This window comes from Neophocaena asiaeorientalis, unplaced genomic scaffold, assembly GCF_003031525.2.
Source record: "Neophocaena asiaeorientalis asiaeorientalis breed wild unplaced genomic scaffold, Neophocaena_asiaeorientalis_V1.1 scaffold134, whole genome shotgun sequence".
Lineage (NCBI taxonomy): Eukaryota > Metazoa > Chordata > Mammalia > Artiodactyla > Phocoenidae > Neophocaena > Neophocaena asiaeorientalis.
This window is the reverse complement of record NW_020185339.1, coordinates 28,238,393-28,256,373: the sequence shown is the minus strand read 5'-3', so window position 1 is coordinate 28,256,373 and position 17,981 is coordinate 28,238,393. Positions and strand designations below refer to the sequence as shown.

The 17,981-nt window shown below is 40.6% G+C and overlaps 1 protein-coding gene across 8 annotated transcripts in view; it reads right to left on the bottom strand.

The window, feature by feature from the left end:
• The window catches only part of LIMA1 (LIM domain and actin binding 1), an 85,414-nt gene that overhangs the window by 7,300 nt on the left and 60,133 nt on the right, over nt 1-17,981 (bottom strand). For 4 of the 8 annotated variants that reach the window (XM_024737050.1, XM_024737056.1, XM_024737051.1 and 1 more), the window contains 5 exons: nt 13,975-14,059; nt 12,702-12,850; nt 9,737-9,844; nt 5,542-5,617; nt 3,914-4,023 (listed from right to left, as the gene is read on the bottom strand). In XM_024737050.1, coding sequence (XP_024592818.1) covers nt 3,914-4,023; nt 5,542-5,617; nt 9,737-9,844; nt 12,702-12,850; nt 13,975-14,059 — 528 coding nt within the window. Of the gene's footprint in view, nt 1-3,913; nt 4,027-5,541; nt 5,618-9,736; nt 9,845-12,701; nt 12,851-13,974; nt 14,060-17,981 lie in introns of all 8 variants that reach the window. The other 4 variants (XM_024737053.1, XM_024737057.1, XM_024737055.1 and 1 more) reach the window with 2 other exon arrangements.

Below are 17,981 nucleotides of genomic sequence, written 5' to 3'. Positions count from 1 at the left end.
CCCACACCCTGCCCAGGCCGTCATGGCACGCCTGAACTTGCATAGCCACCTTTAAAACACTGCCACTATTAGAATGTCAGACATTTCTTATCTTTCCAATATATTTTTTCAGTTAGTAAGATGTTTTTTCGTCTCCCCTCCCTCACCATTTTTCAAATGTAGAAACTAAGGTACCAGGATGTCAGATGCGTTATAGAAGTTTGCACAGTCAGTAAAAGAATTAAGATTAAAACTCAGAATTCCCGACTCACAACCCAATAGAGTATTTTCTCAATTGTCCTGGAATAAATTTCCATAACTAAAGGAAACGCTTTGGGGAAGGGAGCAGATGCTAACTAACCCAAATGAACATAATTTCACCACAGCATTTTGAACAAATGACAGTCTTCACTTTGTTTCAAATTAAAATATGCAGATAATATCTTCAGGATATTCAGGAATGAGTGCGATAACATATAAATAACTGATGTCCCTAAACACTGTCATGTCTTTCCCATCTGAGGGATGTTACAGGCCTTCTGTAGATCAGCATCTACTTAAAGCTTTTTTACAATAAATTTTTATGACTTCATCTACATTCTTTCACTCTCTTGTCTCATATATATTTTTTAGTCTAATGAAGGCTCCAGTTGGGGTACACGTCTGTGTGTGGGAGGGGAGCAGGTAGCAGCTGGCCATAAATGGTGAAGCTAATTAGCCTTTAGACACAGTGAAATCAAAAGAAAAATCTGTATTGATGTCAGGCCTCCATTCCTCAGATAGAACACTATAAAAGGCCTTTCATTTCCTCCTTACAATTTGTACACAATATCTGGGTAATTAAATTGAAATTCTTCACCATATAGTAAATGGTTGGGCTGGCTCTGAACAGCCTTAACCCTTCCCCTAGCTTTCTGTGAAAGCATTTTGGAGATATTCACACCTTAAGCAGATCGCTCTACATGTAAAGGAAAGGTTAGTGCTCTGAGAAAGCAGTAATGATGTAGGTAGTGAGAAAAGATTCTAGATGCCCTTCTAGCACAATTCTGGTAGATTTGCAAAATAGCATAAAACCTCCTACCCTGTCCATGGAGGAAGGGACAGGGCACAGAGGGTACAGCCTCTCATGCAGGCTGCCATATTTTCTCTACACATCCATCAGCAGGACCAGCCTAGGAACCTGGGATAGGGCTATCCTAGACCAGTAGGTGTTCCCAGGGCCAGTCACATCTCCTTCCTTATCATTTAGGGAGTAACTTATTTCAGTGGGAGGGCATAAAGCTTAAGAGATCTCTGGGTCTCTTGAGTTGAAAGGTTCTGATCCTTCCGAAAGGGCCCACTGAGCTCTAGACCCAGAACATCTATTTTGAGAAGGAACCTGCAACGTCAACTTCATTAGTGCCAAGTCTCATCAACTGAATTATCTAGCCAGTGTTCAAAATAGATAAAATCCTTACTTTTAAAGACCAGTATCATTTATGGGGTGTTTTTTTGTTTTCTGTATTTTTACTTTATTAAGCTAAAATTTGAAATGAATTGAGTCTTTACCTTAGATGTCCTGTTTTCAATAACAGACAGGAAACAAGGAGCAGTTTTACCAGGACGTGTGGGACCACGTTTTACCAGGACGTGTGGGACCCACAAATCTATTCTGAGTGAACAAGTTTATTCTTAGCTGTATGTAATTTCCCAGACTTGAGAAACTACTTCTGTTGCATGTTCTATGGCCACAAGACCAGTTATGCCAGCAGGTCTTCCTATAAACACTAAAGTATCTATATACTTGCCTGCAGAATGTAAAGAGTAACTTTGAGGAAGAGAAAATAAATGGCCTGTAAATAAAGTGGAGATGTGATTGGGTACCACCCTGAGCTCTGTACACCATAACCATTTGAGCTTTGGACCATGGGCAAACACAGGCAGTGAGGCCAGTTTACCCCAGTCTTTATACAATGTTCAAAACCTGAGGCGTATGTCTGGTGCAAGCAGGCTTGTCTGCATTGTACTGCTGGGTGACCAGAGCCAAAAAGGCAGGCATGAATCTGGGGCAGGTGCAGAGGGAGCTTTTCCTCCATCTCCTCTCCCCGGTGTGCCAGGAAGACCTAAGTGAGGTGCATTCCTTCGCACACAGCTCATCAGCTCAGACCCTGGAGTACGAATCAGGAGGAGTCCCGAAGGTCCAACCCAGGACCAGGAGATCTGGCCCAACAGTTGAGGGAGGTAAGCAAGACTGGACTGAGAATTCAAATATACTTGAGAACAGATTTTAGTTCTTAGATCAGCCACAGAATTTCCCTAGTCCCTCAGTCACACAGAATCCATGGCCAAGTCAGCTTTGTTAGCTGTTCTTCGTCCAGAACCACAACCCAAGGACTCACATCTGGGCAGGGTTGCTGTTGGAGAGGAAATTAACCCCGTGGCATTTGCTACTTTGTTGGACTTCAGATACTGGAAAAAAAAAAAAAAAGTGCTGATGCCAGCATGAGCAGAACTTCGAGGCCAGAAGAGAGGGTCATGTTAAGTACATGTGCAGATTCCATCACGCAGCTCAGTTCTTTCTCCCTCATTTACTTGCTTTCTCTTGCTACTTTCTTCACCTTTTGTTCCTTTCAATAAAGCTTACTCCCCTCTTACATCTCTGCTTCCTCTAAAATTTTCATGTTTACCTTCTTCCCCCGACCTCCCCTTTCCTGGATTCTCCCCTTTCCTCCCTTTGCTCCAAACCCTCACCTATGTCTTACCTCCATCCTTTCTTTTTTTGTTTTTTAATTAATTTTTATTGGAGTATAGTTGATTTACAATGTTGTATTAGTTTCTGCTGTACAGCAAAGTGAATCAGTTATACATATATCCACTCTTTTTCAGATTCTTCTCCCATCTAGGTCATTACAGAGTATCTCCATCCTTTCTGTGCATTAGAACTTTCATCAAGAGACCAATCATGCCTACAGTTGTGCGATAGAAACATGGCAGATGTGTGCATGAGGTTGAGGCAGTACAAACCACCTTAAAACTAATTCTACCTATTGAGTTTCTCTCAAATGTTAAAACCTTTGAAACAAAACCCAGCTACTTAAGAGAGCACCAGAGGAGGAAGACACTAAAGAAGTATAAGATATGTTTGTTATTAACCAAGTGGGTAAATCAACACTGCATTAGTAAAGCATTCAATTAAAACAAGTTAGGTGAGCAGCCTAAAAGAGGTGTTGGATTTTTTTTTTATCTTTGTTTATTTTTATGGGAATATTTACTTGTTCATAGAAAGGGAAAATACTGCTTTTAAAAATTAGTGAATGAAAAAAAAATTAGTAAATGAAAGGAGACCACAGATTGAGTAGCCTAGTAAAATTTTCCTCGGGTACAAACATTTTGGACATTCCTTAATATCTAATATTATAACCTAGTGTAAGTGTTATTTGAATGGCCATTTTTATAGCAAATGGACTGGTCAACCCCCACTGGAATGCACACATTCTTTCTTTAAACGCGCTGACCACCAATCATGTTATGGTCAAGTTCCTCAGACCAGGGAGCCACTAAATCTTTAACACTGCACATTCCCATTCGATGGGCTGATTTTAACAGATTTTTCATATTGCTTTTTTTATAGGTTTTTACCCATTCATAGATTTATGAATTTGGACTTAACAAGAAAAAAAGTCAGGTTATCTTCTTTAACTTTGGGTTTTCTTTCATGAGCTTTCCAGAGTTCAGACTGGAGCGGTATCAGTGAGGCTTCCCACTCCTGGCTCAAACACCTAAGCAAGAGCAGCAAGATTTCCAGGGAAAGTGACTGGCTCACGTGTGCCCTTATTTGGCATTTTCATCCCCAGGAAAGCAAAAAAAGGTTATAATGAACATAAAGATAAAAGATGCAATGAGCTCTACTAGTAAACCAATGTCTACAAGGCTCCAAGAGAAACTGCCATCTTACCTTCACTGCTTTGGGAGGAGAACTTTCAGAAAGGCCGGAAGCTCTGGCATCTGGACTTAGTGGCTTGGGATGCACAAGCTGCTGGAACTCACTCTTAACCTGGGAGTTACCTGCTTGAGTTACAGAAGGAAGACATTTTATAGTATCTCAAGGGAAGGCTCAGAAAAGGTTCCTCCCCAAAGCAAATTTTAGGCACCTCCACTAAGGACAGGTCCTTTCAACACCAGGAAAAACATAGCTTTTCTGTTGAAGAAAAGCATTATTCTCATGCTAAAAACTATGCTCTTACGTTCTCTGTTCTCTCACAAGTCGGGTTGTCAACTCAGAGGCTTTCTCACCCTTTGCCACATGCAGCGGGAATCCAAACTACCCTACATAAGGAAACTTCTGCCCTGTAGCATTTGTCATTTTTTAAGGCTGTTTACAGACTTTGATGGCTTTTTGGTAGTTAGCAATCCCAACTCCTTCTGGGGCGTTTCAACTGAACTTGGGAAAACGGGGGAATGTGAGGGGAGAAATTTCATAAGACATGCTCATGTATATGAGTGTGTATAATTTGACACCATCTTTTTGGTCAGTCCTACAGCGAACATCCATGGATGAAGATTATGGAAAAAGACTCTATAAAGTTTTTTTCATAGTCATTGACGTGTCACCTGCATAAGTTAATTTCCTGCCAATATATTTGTTTTATGGAAAACTCAGAAGAGGCACGGAGAAGTCATTCACACAGTTGCTAAGGAACCATAAAAGATTCCGTAAAATCTAGAGTTATGTCAACAAAGTACTGAAAGATTATGGCTTATTTTTCAAAAAAATGTTTTGCAAACCTAGTCAAAACTCAGAAAAATTTCTAGTCCAAGCAAAATGACTGCAAAAGGAATGTTCTTGGATTCAAGCAGCAAGTTTCTAAAATTTTAAGGCAGGGTTTACTAGAGATCTGTTTAGCTGATACTTCAACTTCTTGCTGAGTTTTCAATGTCTAGTAAACTAATTAACCTGAGGAGAAGCTAGACATCCATATATATTTAAAAAAAAATACACTGAACATCAGAATCAAAAGTGGACATAGTATATTAAAAAACAAAGGTTTTTGTCTTTGGGAAAAGAGAGGCTCAAAATGACTCCAAAATAGGATGAAAAGGTGATCAAATTCAGCACCCACAGGAAAATGTCTAGAATCTAGCCAGAGGGAGGATTATAGTATCTATTTAGATAAATAAGAAAAAGATATTTTTTTAAAGGTTACTCAAATACCAATTCTTTATTCCTGTAAATGAATAAAGTCCTTCTTGGCCAACCTTCTATTAAAATGAAACTTCAAAATTATAGTTTTTATAGCATTAACCCTGAAAAGGTTTGGTACAAAAGACAGGATAAGTTCAATGAGAGAAGCATCGAAAGTATTCAGCTGGCCACAAGTTAATCATATTTCATTGAATTTAACTTCTCTCTTAGGCATGGGATGTGTGAAGGGTACTCAAGCATCAGTCCTTAAAACCAAGTGAAAGATCTGATCAGCTACATTACTGGGTTTAATATGTTACACATTCTCAGCACTGACAGAACTGGGGACCACCCCCGCCAACCAAACAGGGGCTAGAGAACAAGACCCTCTTCCACCAGACCTAAGAATGAAAGCTTACGGGACTCATCCTCAGCAGGGGCGGAATGGGCTGCCAGACTATTCTCAGATGCAGAAACCTAGAAAAAGAAAGGCAGGGTGGGGGGTGGGGGGTGGATTAAGAATCACATTAGAAACAAAAGAGCAAACTGCTATTAATGCCATTAAAACCTGCTGACTCCAGTCAGTCACTGGCTGCCTGGGGGAAATAATGGCCCCCAGAACAGCTGAGCATTTAAACAAGAGGCAGCAAAATGTCTTTTATGAGGATATTAACATGCCTCTCAATTACAGAGTAACACAAATAACAGACTGCAAGCAACTGCCCAAAGTATGCATTATCTTCCTTTATAAAAGAAGTTCTAAACCATATCTTTGTACTCTCAAAGAAAAGGCGGGAGCGGGGGAGGGTACAAAACTAAACCCTCTATCAGGGAGAGCAAAGCTCCTCACCACAAACCACAACTCGTGTAACTTGTAACTCACTCCAAGGCAAGATAAAGTCTTTACATATAGGGACTATTCTTTTATTTTCCTAACTCCTTATTTCCCAAACAAATGCATTCTGCTGAAACAAGCTTGCTGGTACGGAAGACCTTCTGATAGCTATAAAACAAATTTATCTAAAACCAACCTTTGGTGTTATCTTCAAGGTTAGTTTCCCTTTTTAGTTCTGGTCTCAAAATGGCAATGTTTAACAAGATGGCAAATCTTATGTATAGGTGATTATTTTCCCCATTTGGCATCAAATTTAAATAAAAGTACTTTCTACCAGCTCTCTCTCCTTTCTACTGGCCCCTAGGCCTTCCTGGTATCTTCCTCCACACTCAAAATCATGAAGGGTCGGGATTTCTCTGGTGGTCCAGTGACTAAGAATCCGCCTTCCGATGCAGGGGATGCGGGTTCGATCCCTGGTCAGGGAATTAAAATCCCACATGCCGCAGGGCAACTAAGCCCGCGCGCCCCAACTACTGAGCGTGCGTGCTCTAGAGCCTGCGCGCTGCAACTAAAGAAGCCCACGCACCGCAACGGAAAGACTCCACATGCCGCAACAAAGATCCCACGTGCTGCAACTAAGACTCAATGCAGCCAAATACATAATAAATAAATATTAGAAAAAAAAGAGAAAGAAATGCAGAGAACTTCTAGTGAGGTTATGAGGAAGGAATTCCACCCTCCCCCCCCAAAAAAATCATGAAGGGTCAAGAGGTGACCCAATGTGCACTCCTGGTGAATATTCTTTCATTCAGATGTCAGGGATTTTATGGGTGATGCTGAGTGTTTATATCAGGATGACTAATGTACTGAATAAATTTACAATGGAGATTAGGTTGTTGGCTGACTGCAGCGTGGTCATTTTTTCCCCTTTCTTCTCTGTTCATTACAGGAGTTGTGACATGGTATAAACCAAACCAGTATAATAACAGTTAACATTTATTAAATGCTTACTATGTTCCAGGTATTGGAATGACCACTTTACATGCGTTGTTTCATTTAATGATACGAAATAAATTTTCTGAAAGTTGTGCATGGCCATAAAAAGCTCTTCAATTCTTGCTAAATTAGGAGGTGCACCCATCCCAGGATGTCCTTCTTTCACCTCCAATTTAGTCACCTTGAACCTGCAGGGTAAACTTAATGCCAATCATGACATCATTGCACACGCCCAACCAGATGACTTCACTGCAGGAATAGCCAGGAGAGAGCATGTGAGATTTTGCTCAAACGCTTCATTAAAGAAAAGCACAAATTCATTCACAAGAGGAGAATGGGAAGACAGTACCTTGACAAAATATTCTATTTCAGGCAAGTTTACCCTGGCATTGACGTCCTTTTGTAACAAACTGAAGTTCAAATAGTTCTTAGGTATTGGTTAACAAAAGCTAGGCAAAGAGCCAAAAGGAGAGCTGAAGCTCTGAAAAATTTTATGAATTTTAAGGCAGCCAAGGGTTCATGAACCTACAGTATACACTTGAAGACTATGTACTATCTTTATCTCCTCTCTTCCCCACCCACTTCCCAATTTGTGATTCAGCTGCAATGATACCCTTTTAGGCTATAATTAAAATGTTCTGATCCTCCAATTCAGCTCAGAGTTCCAGGTTCAAATCAATACGAAGACAATCAAGAAGGAAACATGAAATTAGATATAGGGAACATCCAAGCATGATTTTCCAGATGATCATTCCTCAAATTATGCTCCAAGGACAGATGGGAAGATTTCAATGCTGGGAATATTTTTTTTCTCTTAAATGTCTTTTTTACAGTATATAAGAAAAATTCCAAACATATCACTTATACATAAGACATAATCTCCCACTTAAAAAATGGGAAAACCAGGCAGTCTAATGAGAGAACTCACTTGATACATGACATGTGACATGGAAATAATGCCTGAGCCCACTGTTTCAAGGACGTATGTAATTTGATTCTTTTATGATTATGAAACACATTACTGCCATGTAGTTTGTCTTATTATCTCAAAATACATTTGTGATATAGTTTTGTAAAATAAAGCCATTTAATGTTCCTAAATTTTTTCCTGTTCTATTCTTTGAGTCAAATATTGTAGCCATTAATCTGAGACTATTTTTCTGTGTGCCTCCTTTGGTCCAAGTGTGTAGTATATCTCATGAGTTCCTGTTGGTATGCTGTCAATATAACTATTTTAAAGTCTTTTATAATCAAATAAATTTGAGAGCTATTGCTCTTAACCCATTTTAATTATCTCCTCACCTTTTGTAGAATGGCCTCAAGGGTGTTAATATGTGTAACAGAAACAATGACTATACTCCTATTAGTCACTGTAATAGACTTGAAAGCTTTCTCCTCATCTAACTTAACATTTGATTATCATATTGACAGAAAGACCAACGAGACTGGGTAATGGATTGGCAGAGAAAATTCACCTGACATATATATTGTTACTTAATCCAACTAAGCCATCCATCTAACCATAAGTGTATAAAACCTGATTTGCTTAAAACCTTCCCATGGCTTTCCTCCGATGCAGGACTACAATCATACTCTTAAGGGTTTTTCAAGACCCACCCTGGCCCTCTCCCTCCACCTGTCTCTTGCCATTGCCTACAGGTACTTCATGCTCCAGACAAGTCATCTTGGTTGGGTTCTCTGGTTTCCAAACCTCTGTTGTTTCTCCCTGGAATACCCTTCTCTTTCTTTACTCAACCGTCCCCTTATTCACTTGGCCTATTTCCACACATCCCTCAAGACTTGGCTCAGATATCACCTTCTTTTTTTACATTTATTTATTTATTTTTGGCTGCGTTGGGTCTTTGTTGTTGCATGCGGGCTTTCTCTAGTTGCAGTGTGCAGGGGTTACTCTTCGTTGTGGTGCGGGGGCTTCTCACAGCGGTGGCTTCTCTTGTTGCAGAGCACAGGCTCTAGGCACGCAGGTTTCAATAGTTGTGGTGTGCAGGGGCTCAGTAGTTGTGGCTCGCAGGCTGTAGAGCACAGGCTCAGTAGTTGTGATGCACGGGCTTAGCTTCTCCCCAGCATGTGGGATCTTCCCGGACCAGGGCTCGAACCCACGTGCCCCGCATTGGCAGGTGGATTCTTAACCACTGCGCCACCAGGGATGTCCCAGATATCACCTTCTTGAGGAAGTCAGGTTAAGGGTCCTTAGTCCAAGCTTCCATGGCCCCTCATAGCCCTTTCACGGCACTTGTTATACTGTTTTACAATAGCCAACCTACACACATCTCCCTCCTACTCTGTTAGCTTTCTTGCAGGTAAAGACCACGTGGAATGGTTTGTTCACATTTAGTTGCTAAGCTCAGCATTGCCTGTGCTTAGCATAGTGCCTAGCTTTCAAAATACTTTGAAGTGAAAGAATGACATTTTCTTACACAAAATGTGTTAAATTAATAATATACAAATAACTTTGAAGATGATATCTCTATTCAAACCAGGTTTTTAAAAATTACTTAAGCTCTATGTCCTCTGAGCATTTGCTGAGCAAAAGAATTTTCCAGTGAAGGTTCATTATTTGGTCAGCTATAAGTTGCAGAGCTCCCCAACCAAAATTATGTGACCTCCAAAAAAGACAATCTGTCCTGGCAGCTGTTACCAAATTCCCAGACACTCTACAGCCTAGAGTTAGAAGCGTTTCTAATTTTAAGCATCTAATTTAGAACACATGCTTCCCTGGCAAATGGACATCAGACTTTCCAACCCACCTTTTCTCCATCCTGATGGGCGATGCAGACCTCAGGACCCGGGGGCACATTCTCCTTTTGCTCCAATTTATGAGTTTTGATTTCACCACCACTAGCTCTCAACTCATTCTACAAAATAAAAATAGTCTGTGAATTAAAAAAAAGTCTCACGATTCTCGTCATAGCACATCTATTAAATAAACTTGGAATGTTAAAAAAGAAATTATTTTAAGAGGCTTTAAGTCAAATCAACCCCCTAACTCTCACAAGCAAAACCCATTGACTTGTGAAATGACAAAAGCAGCTTTGTGGACACATACCTCAGAGTTAAATATTTATACAACTAGTCTAAAACTGGATGCTCATTAGAATACAGACACACACACAGACCACCCCCCGCATACAATGTTCTCGTGATTCACTCTTCTAGCAGCAGAGCTTGTGGGAATGCAAAGCTGGTGAGTTTTACCAGAAAAGACCATTCTGGAGCAGGGGAAAGGAGATGCCAAGTGCCAATAATTAAGAAAATATACTGACCATATATATATAAATGCCCGGCCTGGAAAGAGAGACAGCAATGATGTATACATATAAAAATTGAAATTATACTTAATGATACCATAAAACAGTCTTTCTTTGTGAGACTTTCAAAGACATGTTTTTAGCATAAAATTCATTCAGTATACTAAAGACATACCTTATTTTACTTCTCATAATAGAGCTTCAACATAAAAAAACAGGCATAAGGAATCAGAAGGAGTAAGTGTAAACATATTTGTTTTCCTTGCAAAGAACACTTGGGGTAAAATATTAAAATTGACTTTATTACTAGATCCACAATCAGTACAGAGGTAGATGAATACGGACATTTCCTACCTTTAGTCTGCTAGTTATCTAGTACCCTTCTGTTCTCTGTGACTCTTTAGGCATGGGGAGAAAAAGAGCGATTTATGGCCACAAGGCCAATGAAGGGAGTGTGAGTGCGACTGACTCAGGTGTGGGATTCCAGGTTGAGGCCTACAGCTCTGAAGGTGCGTCTATGAGGAGGAGCTGGCAGCCAGCACTACAGAAACCAACAGTACAAGAGCCCAAAACTCATTTGTGACCCCATCTCAAAGCCCGGCCTCCGGAATCATTGCCAGAGAGAGTGCGCCTTGCTATAACCATGCTCTGTAAGAGGCCTGAGAAATTCTTTGGGGATGAGATAAAACGTGCTTTTTATAAGAATTCCTTAAGACTTCTCAACTCTTAAAATTTACAGAGCAGGCGAACCGCAATGCAGAAACTCTTATTTAGGAGTTAAAAAAACAAAGTCACTGAACAGGTTTTTCCACTTAGGGAGTCACCTGGTAAGAATGTTTATAGCAGGAGGGCACTGAGAAGCAGCAAAATCCTGTAACAGAGGGAATTAAGCTCCACAGATCATCTGTTTGCTGTATCTCCTGACCTGCCCTTTAAGAGAAGTCTAAATTTGCTGATTTTTCACACTCCCAGTGAATAACAAGCCTGTGATGTTCCACTTCGCTACTGATTTACACACAATATCTCTTCTTAAATCGATACTGAAAAATCAAGATGAGATTACTCACTGCCTAGAGACTTAGTCCACCAATAAATACTATTGGAAAATGCATACTTCATAAGATGGGGGAAAGAAGGCTCAGCTCCTGGAATACACACTGTGATTTCTAACAGGCACTAGTTCAGCCTGCCAAATAAAAGTGAATACTGTTCTTCCAATTTTATTAAAAAATAACAATCAAGAGATTAATAATTTGTCATTTGAAATGTTAGAAGGAACAACTGTTTGAAAGATATATATGTATGTGTACATGTGTATATATGTGTGTGTACTTATGAATAGTTGGCATTTAAAAGGCAACTTCAAATAAACAGTTCAGGGCTTCCCTGGTGGCACAGTGGTTGAGAGTCCACCTGCCGATGCAGAGAACGCGGGTTCATGCCCTGGTCCGGGAGGATCCCACATGCCGTGGAGCGGCTGGGCCCGTGAGCCATGGCCGCTGAGCCTGCGCGTCCGGAGCCTGTGCTCCGCAACGGGAGAGGCCCGTGTACCACAAAAAATAAAAATAAAAAAAATAAACAGTTCAGTTGTGTCCTCCTGCCAGTTAAGCCTAGGAAAGTATAAAGTGGAAAGACCCTCCATTCTACTTAGAATACATTTTTGTGCTTACTGAGTAAGTCATCTTCCTCTCATTTCTCCCCCTTTTTCCTATCCACTATTCTATTTGTTTAGAAAATTATTACATCATAAGAAGTAAAGATTAAGTAGACCCTAATTTGTATGATTTCATTCACATGAAATGTCCAGAACAGGAAAATCCATAAAGACAGAAAGTATATTAGGTGTTGCCAGGGGATGAGGGAAGTGGGGAATTGGGAATCACTGCACAGGTATGGGTTTCTTTTTGGGGTGATGGAAAATTTCTGGAATTAGACAGTGGTGATGATTGCACAACCTTGTGAATATATTAAAAATCACTGAATTGCATATTTAAAAATGGTGATTTTTATGTCAGGTGAATTATATATCAATAAAAATTGCAAAAAACACCCCATCCCACATTAATGTTGAACATATTCAATATTTCTCTCCAGTATTCTCCCTTTCTTCTCTCAAAAACAAAAATAAGTGTATATGTTAAAACTAATAAAATACTATCAATACTTCTTTAACAACAACAAGATTAAGTAAAAGCAACAGGAAAATTCTCAATGACATTACTGGATGGTAACATCACACAAAAAAATGAGTGGGGTGGGAATGAGGCCTAGGAAAGCAAAGTCAGGATTAGAACATGGTGACGATTACGAATGAAGCTAGGGTAGGATTTATGTGAAGAGAGAATGGCTGGGGACCAGTAAGGAGCCAAGGCTCACAGGTCAGAGTCTGGGAGACACTTTTAGTTCCCGTGCTCAGTGACCATTTGCTGGATGAGTGAACGAATGAATGATGCTGAACACATACTGTATAGTTGGTGGAACTGCTTTGTTTGGACACAGCTGCCTGGTACTTGGCCATTCGATCCTTTATGGAGGTTTCTGACAGGCGTGGGAACTCCAGATTTCGCCTACTCTCGCTTTTCTCTGAGTTGAATGATGAAGGTGACAACTGACCTGCAAGCATTGCAAACAATGTGCTTTATTAGAAGATAAAATGCGATTTGAATGATTTCAAGATTCTAAATTTTGGGCTATTGTAATCTAATATAATCAACCTCTTCTATTAAGAATACAAAGAAGGGGGACTTCCCTGGTGGTGCAGTGGTTAAGAATCAGCCTGCCAATGCAGGGGACACAGGTTCAAGCCCTGGTCTGGGAAGATCCCACATGCCGCGAAGAAACTAAGCCTGTGCGCCACAACTACTGAGCCTGCGCTCTAGAGCCCGTGAGCCACAACTACTGAGCCCACATGCCACAACTACTGAAGCCCATGCTCCTAGAGCCTGTGCTCTGCAACAAGAGAAGCCAATGCAATGAGAAGCCCGCACACTGCAACGAAGAATAGCCCCTGCTTGCCCCAACTAGAGAAAGCCCATGCAGGGACGAAGACCCAACGCAGCCAGAAAATAAATATAATTAATTAATTAATTAATTTAAAAAAAGAATACAAAGAAGGAAATCAGGATTATAACTGTCACTTACAAGGTAACATTCACTTACTTTCCCAACATTAAAAGGAGAACCCTTACCATCATTGAGTGTTATATATTTTAAAATTTTTGTTCATTTAACATGTAAAAAAATTAGATGGCAATGCCATTTTAATTTGCATTTCTTTGATTCCTAGGAGGCTGATGGTTTTCCTATATTAATTGATTTTATTTTCTTTTGTGAAGTGCTTGTATATGCCCCCTTTAAAACATAATAATTCTGCTCTCAAGGTGTTATGTTAGCAACAGTAATACAGGATAACCAATCTTGACAAGGGATAATGTCCATCCATGGGAGCCCTCAAGCCCCAGATGACCATGGAGCCAAAACTGTCGGTAACAGTACTTCCCTTATAATCCTGCAAAGTTACCGTTTGGTTAACACAGGTTACTGTTGATAAAGTTGGATTAAAAATACAGAGAAGCTATTTGGAAAAAACAATGAGATTTGGGAATGGCTTGTATCTAGCAGCCTTTCTTTTCATTTGTACCACTCTTCCTTTAAAAGCATCAGCTTCGAGGTCAAAAGGTATTGTTACTAATGAGTACTTCCTAGAAAATTTCCCACACATGGAACTCTCTGCTTACCTGGGCCTATTTCCAAGTCATCCAGAGAATAGCTGTTTTCAGAGATCTTTCTTCCACCTGCGCTTCGGCTTTGGGCCCGAAGAATCTGTTTGGAAAACAAAACCCAGCAATAAGCTTTGCAGTGAGGATGGGAAATCTTGATGCAATGTTCAAAAAGGAGGCCTGCAAATCTCCTTTATAAATAATATCCAGTAGAGATTAGATTTTATATTAGTTTTTTTTTTTTTTGCCGTACGCGAGCCTCTCACCGCTGTGGCCTCTGCCGCTGCGGAACACAGGCTCTGGACGCGCAGGCCCAGCGGCCATGGGCCACGGGCCCAGCCACTCCGCGGCACGCGGGATCCTCCCGGACTGGGGCACGAACCCGTGTCCCCTGCATTGGCAGGCGGACGCCCAACCACTGCACCACCAGGGAAGCCCGTTTATATTAGTTTTTATATACAACAGAGTGTGTTTTTAGTATTATAAATATCAAGCACTACATATTCACAGGTGCCCAGGGGAAAATAAGTAACTCTATATAGGTAATGCTTTCTGTGAAATATCACTGCCTAACCACCTTAACCAGAAAGCCTCAGAATTTAACAGTCATTGGAGCAGAATCCTCATGTCCCAGATGAAAATGATGTCTCTCCAAACTGCCAAGTCCTGATGGCAGTATCTTCTGTTGGCCTTCTCCATCCCATTTTATCCCTGCTGTTGCTGCCTGGTTCGTGTCTTCATCATCTTTTCCCTGGACTACTGCATTACCTTTCTTTTCTTTTTTTTTTTTAAAGGAACATTTATTTATTTACTTTTTGGCTGTATTGGGTCTTTGTTGCTGCACACGGGCTTTCTCTACTTGTGGTGAGCAGGGCTACTCTTCATTGCGGTGCACGGGCTTCTCACTGTGGTGGCTTCTCGCTGCGAAGCACAGGCTCTAGGTGTGCGGGCTTCAGTAGTTGTGGCTCATGGGCTCTAGAGCGCAGGCTCAGTAGTTGTGACACGGGCTTAGCTGCTCCGCGGCATGTGGGATCTTCCTGGACCAGGGATCGAACCCGTGTCCCCTATGTTGGCAGGTGGATTCTCAACCATTGCACCACCAGGGAAGTCCTTGCATTACCTTTCTAACTGGTTCTTCCGCCTTCCAATCAAGGCTCTATGATGCTGCCATTATCCCAAGTAAAACAAAAAAATTATCCCCAAATATAAATTTATGTTACTTGACTTCCCAGGTGCACAGTGGTTAAGAATCCGCCTGCCATTGCAGGGGACATGGGTTCAAGCCCTGGTCTGGGAAGATCCCACATGCCATGGAACAACTAGGCCCATGCACCACAACTGCTGAGCCTGTGCTTTGGAGCCCACGTGCCACAACTACTGAAGCCCACGTGCTTAGAGCCTGTGCTCTGCAAGAAGAGAAGCCACCGCAATGAGAAACCCGTGCACTGCAATGAAGAGTAGCCCCTACTCGACGCAACTAGAGAAAGCCCGCTCGTAGCAACAAAGACCCAATGCAGCCAAAAATAAATAAATAAATGAAATTTAAAAAAACTTATGTTACTCTCTTGTTCAAAATTCTTTAAGGATTCCTAATCACTCCTTGAATTAAATCTAAAGTGCTTAGTATGTCACAAAAGACCAGTTCTAGATCTGGTCCCTTCCTACCCTCTATGGGTATTCTCTTCCTCACCGCTTACCCTCCAGGAAAAGCAAACCACTGGGAGGTCCATGATATTGTAAATGAGTTCCCTCTACCTGGGTTACTCTTTTATCCTTCTATTGTCTAACAGTGCCTGTTCCTTCAAGACTCCGTGTAAGCTAAGCAACAGTCCCTCTGCATCTGCCCTACCTCTCTTCCATAAATCTAAGTAGCCCTTTCTCTGTTCTCAAGGACCTGGTCACACTTCCATTACAATGCTTAACAAATTGTTGCACATCCCTCTACTGGACTGGAATCTTAGTTTACTGAGGGCAGAGACCATGCTTTTATTTTTTTAATTAATTAATTAATTATTGGCTGTGTTGGGTCTTTGTTGCTGCGTGTGGGCTTTCTCTAGTTGCGGTAGAGGCGGGTACTCTTGGCTGTGGTGCGCAGGCTTCTCATTGCAGTGGCTTCTCTTGTTGCTGAGCACAGGCTCTACGTACGCGGGCTTCAGTAGTTGTGGCACGTGGGCTCAGTAGTTATGGCTCACGGGCTCTAGAGCTCAGGCTCAGTAGGTGTGGCGCACAAACTTAGTTGTTCCGCGGCACATGGGATCTTCCTGGACCAGGGCTCGAACCAGTGTCTTCTGCATTGGCAGGTGGATTCCTAACCACTGCGCTATCAGGGAAGTCCTATTTTTTATTTTTTAAATAGAAAAGTGGAAGGTACAGATTTATTTAATAAAATAATGATTCCTGTAAATTACTACATTTGTATCTCTCAAATTTAGGGTAGATCTCTAATGAAAGTTCCAAATTCTAATTTTACGAGTAGAAAAGTAACTGAAGAAAGCCACTTAGTAAGTATCAGAGGATGTTCCCAGACATAAAACACAGACAGTGTGTCATGTTTATTCAGCTTGCAATGAGAGCCTTCAAGCAGATCCTATCATTGAAATCTCAGTTTATTTCCAGATAACTTAACGTGGAAAAGATGTGTGAAATCCAGTATGACAGGAGAAAAGAGTAAAAAAGATTTAGCTCCCTTTTGAATTCAACATTAATAAATAATTATTAAACCTTTAAGTTCAATGGACTAATCAACCAACAATAAAGTTTAAGACAGTGAACTATCCCTTTTTCAAGTCCTCCCCACGCCCCCACCTCCCAGCCCTCTCTCTCTCTCTCCTTGGAGATAGAAAATATGCCACTTCAGAAATCAGAGCCAAGGGTCTGGTTTGCTCGTACCCTACCAAAAAGAATACAGTTTCTAGCAAATTCGATATATATTTAATGTACTGCATCTCCAGTCATCTTTGCTATTTACATTATTGGTTGAATCTATTTACAAAAAAAAAAACTAAAAGAAGCTGTAGCAACTCTAACCTTGCCACATCATACTCAGGTCAGCTGCACCAACATCAGTCACATCCACATGACTCCTATGATGCAACACATTTTTGCTCTGGGAACAGCCTACCATTTGGAAATGAAGATTATCAGCCAAAGTGAAAAGATACGTTTGGCAGAATACCCTCCATCCACATTTTTCTGTCTTTAAAACATTTCTCATTTGCAGATAGATAAAGGAAATTCCAAAGATTTGTTCCAAACGCTGCTGAAGATCATTATAAAAACTAAAATTTTCAGGGGCTCAAAAAGGGAAAAAGCCTGGAAATACACTTTTTTTTTTTTTTTTTTTAAACCAAAAGGGAATGGGTTCTGCAGTCTTAACACTGGAGCAATATTTCAAATATTTACATTCTGTCAAAGGTAAAGTTCAAGCATAATTCCAAGAGTATGTGTTACGTGTTGCAACCTGCTAGGAGTTTAGTTTTCCGTTTGTGCTTGAAGTTCCTACACTGGTGTTATTGGGAGCAAGACCATTTAGAACCAGAACACATGCCCTGCAAAGGTTCTTTGGTTTTAGATGCATAAAATTTCCCATCTTCACTAGCTTTTTATTTAAATCTTTGGGTTAAATAGACATTTCCCCCCCCACCCCGCCCAAAGAATTCATGAGGGTTCAATACTCTGAATTATTTTCTTTCAACTATTAAAAAAGTGAATCTGCAAAGTCATTTGGTCTTAGAGAAAAACAGAAAAACGTCTCTGGAAATCAAAGCTATACTGACACTGGTTCTGAGGAGGAATACAGCTCGGAGATTAGATGGCTTTTAATGAGCTCCCGGGTGAAGCACTATGCATTTCTTTTAATACCTTTCCACCTCCAAACCACTCAAATATAAAGAATGACAAGATCCCTGTATACCTGAAATGAACACAATACTGTAAAGCAACTATACTTCAAAAAAAAAAACAAAACCCCAAGATCTCAAATTCATTTACTATTCATTTTTTTTTTTTTTTTTTCTTTTCTTTTT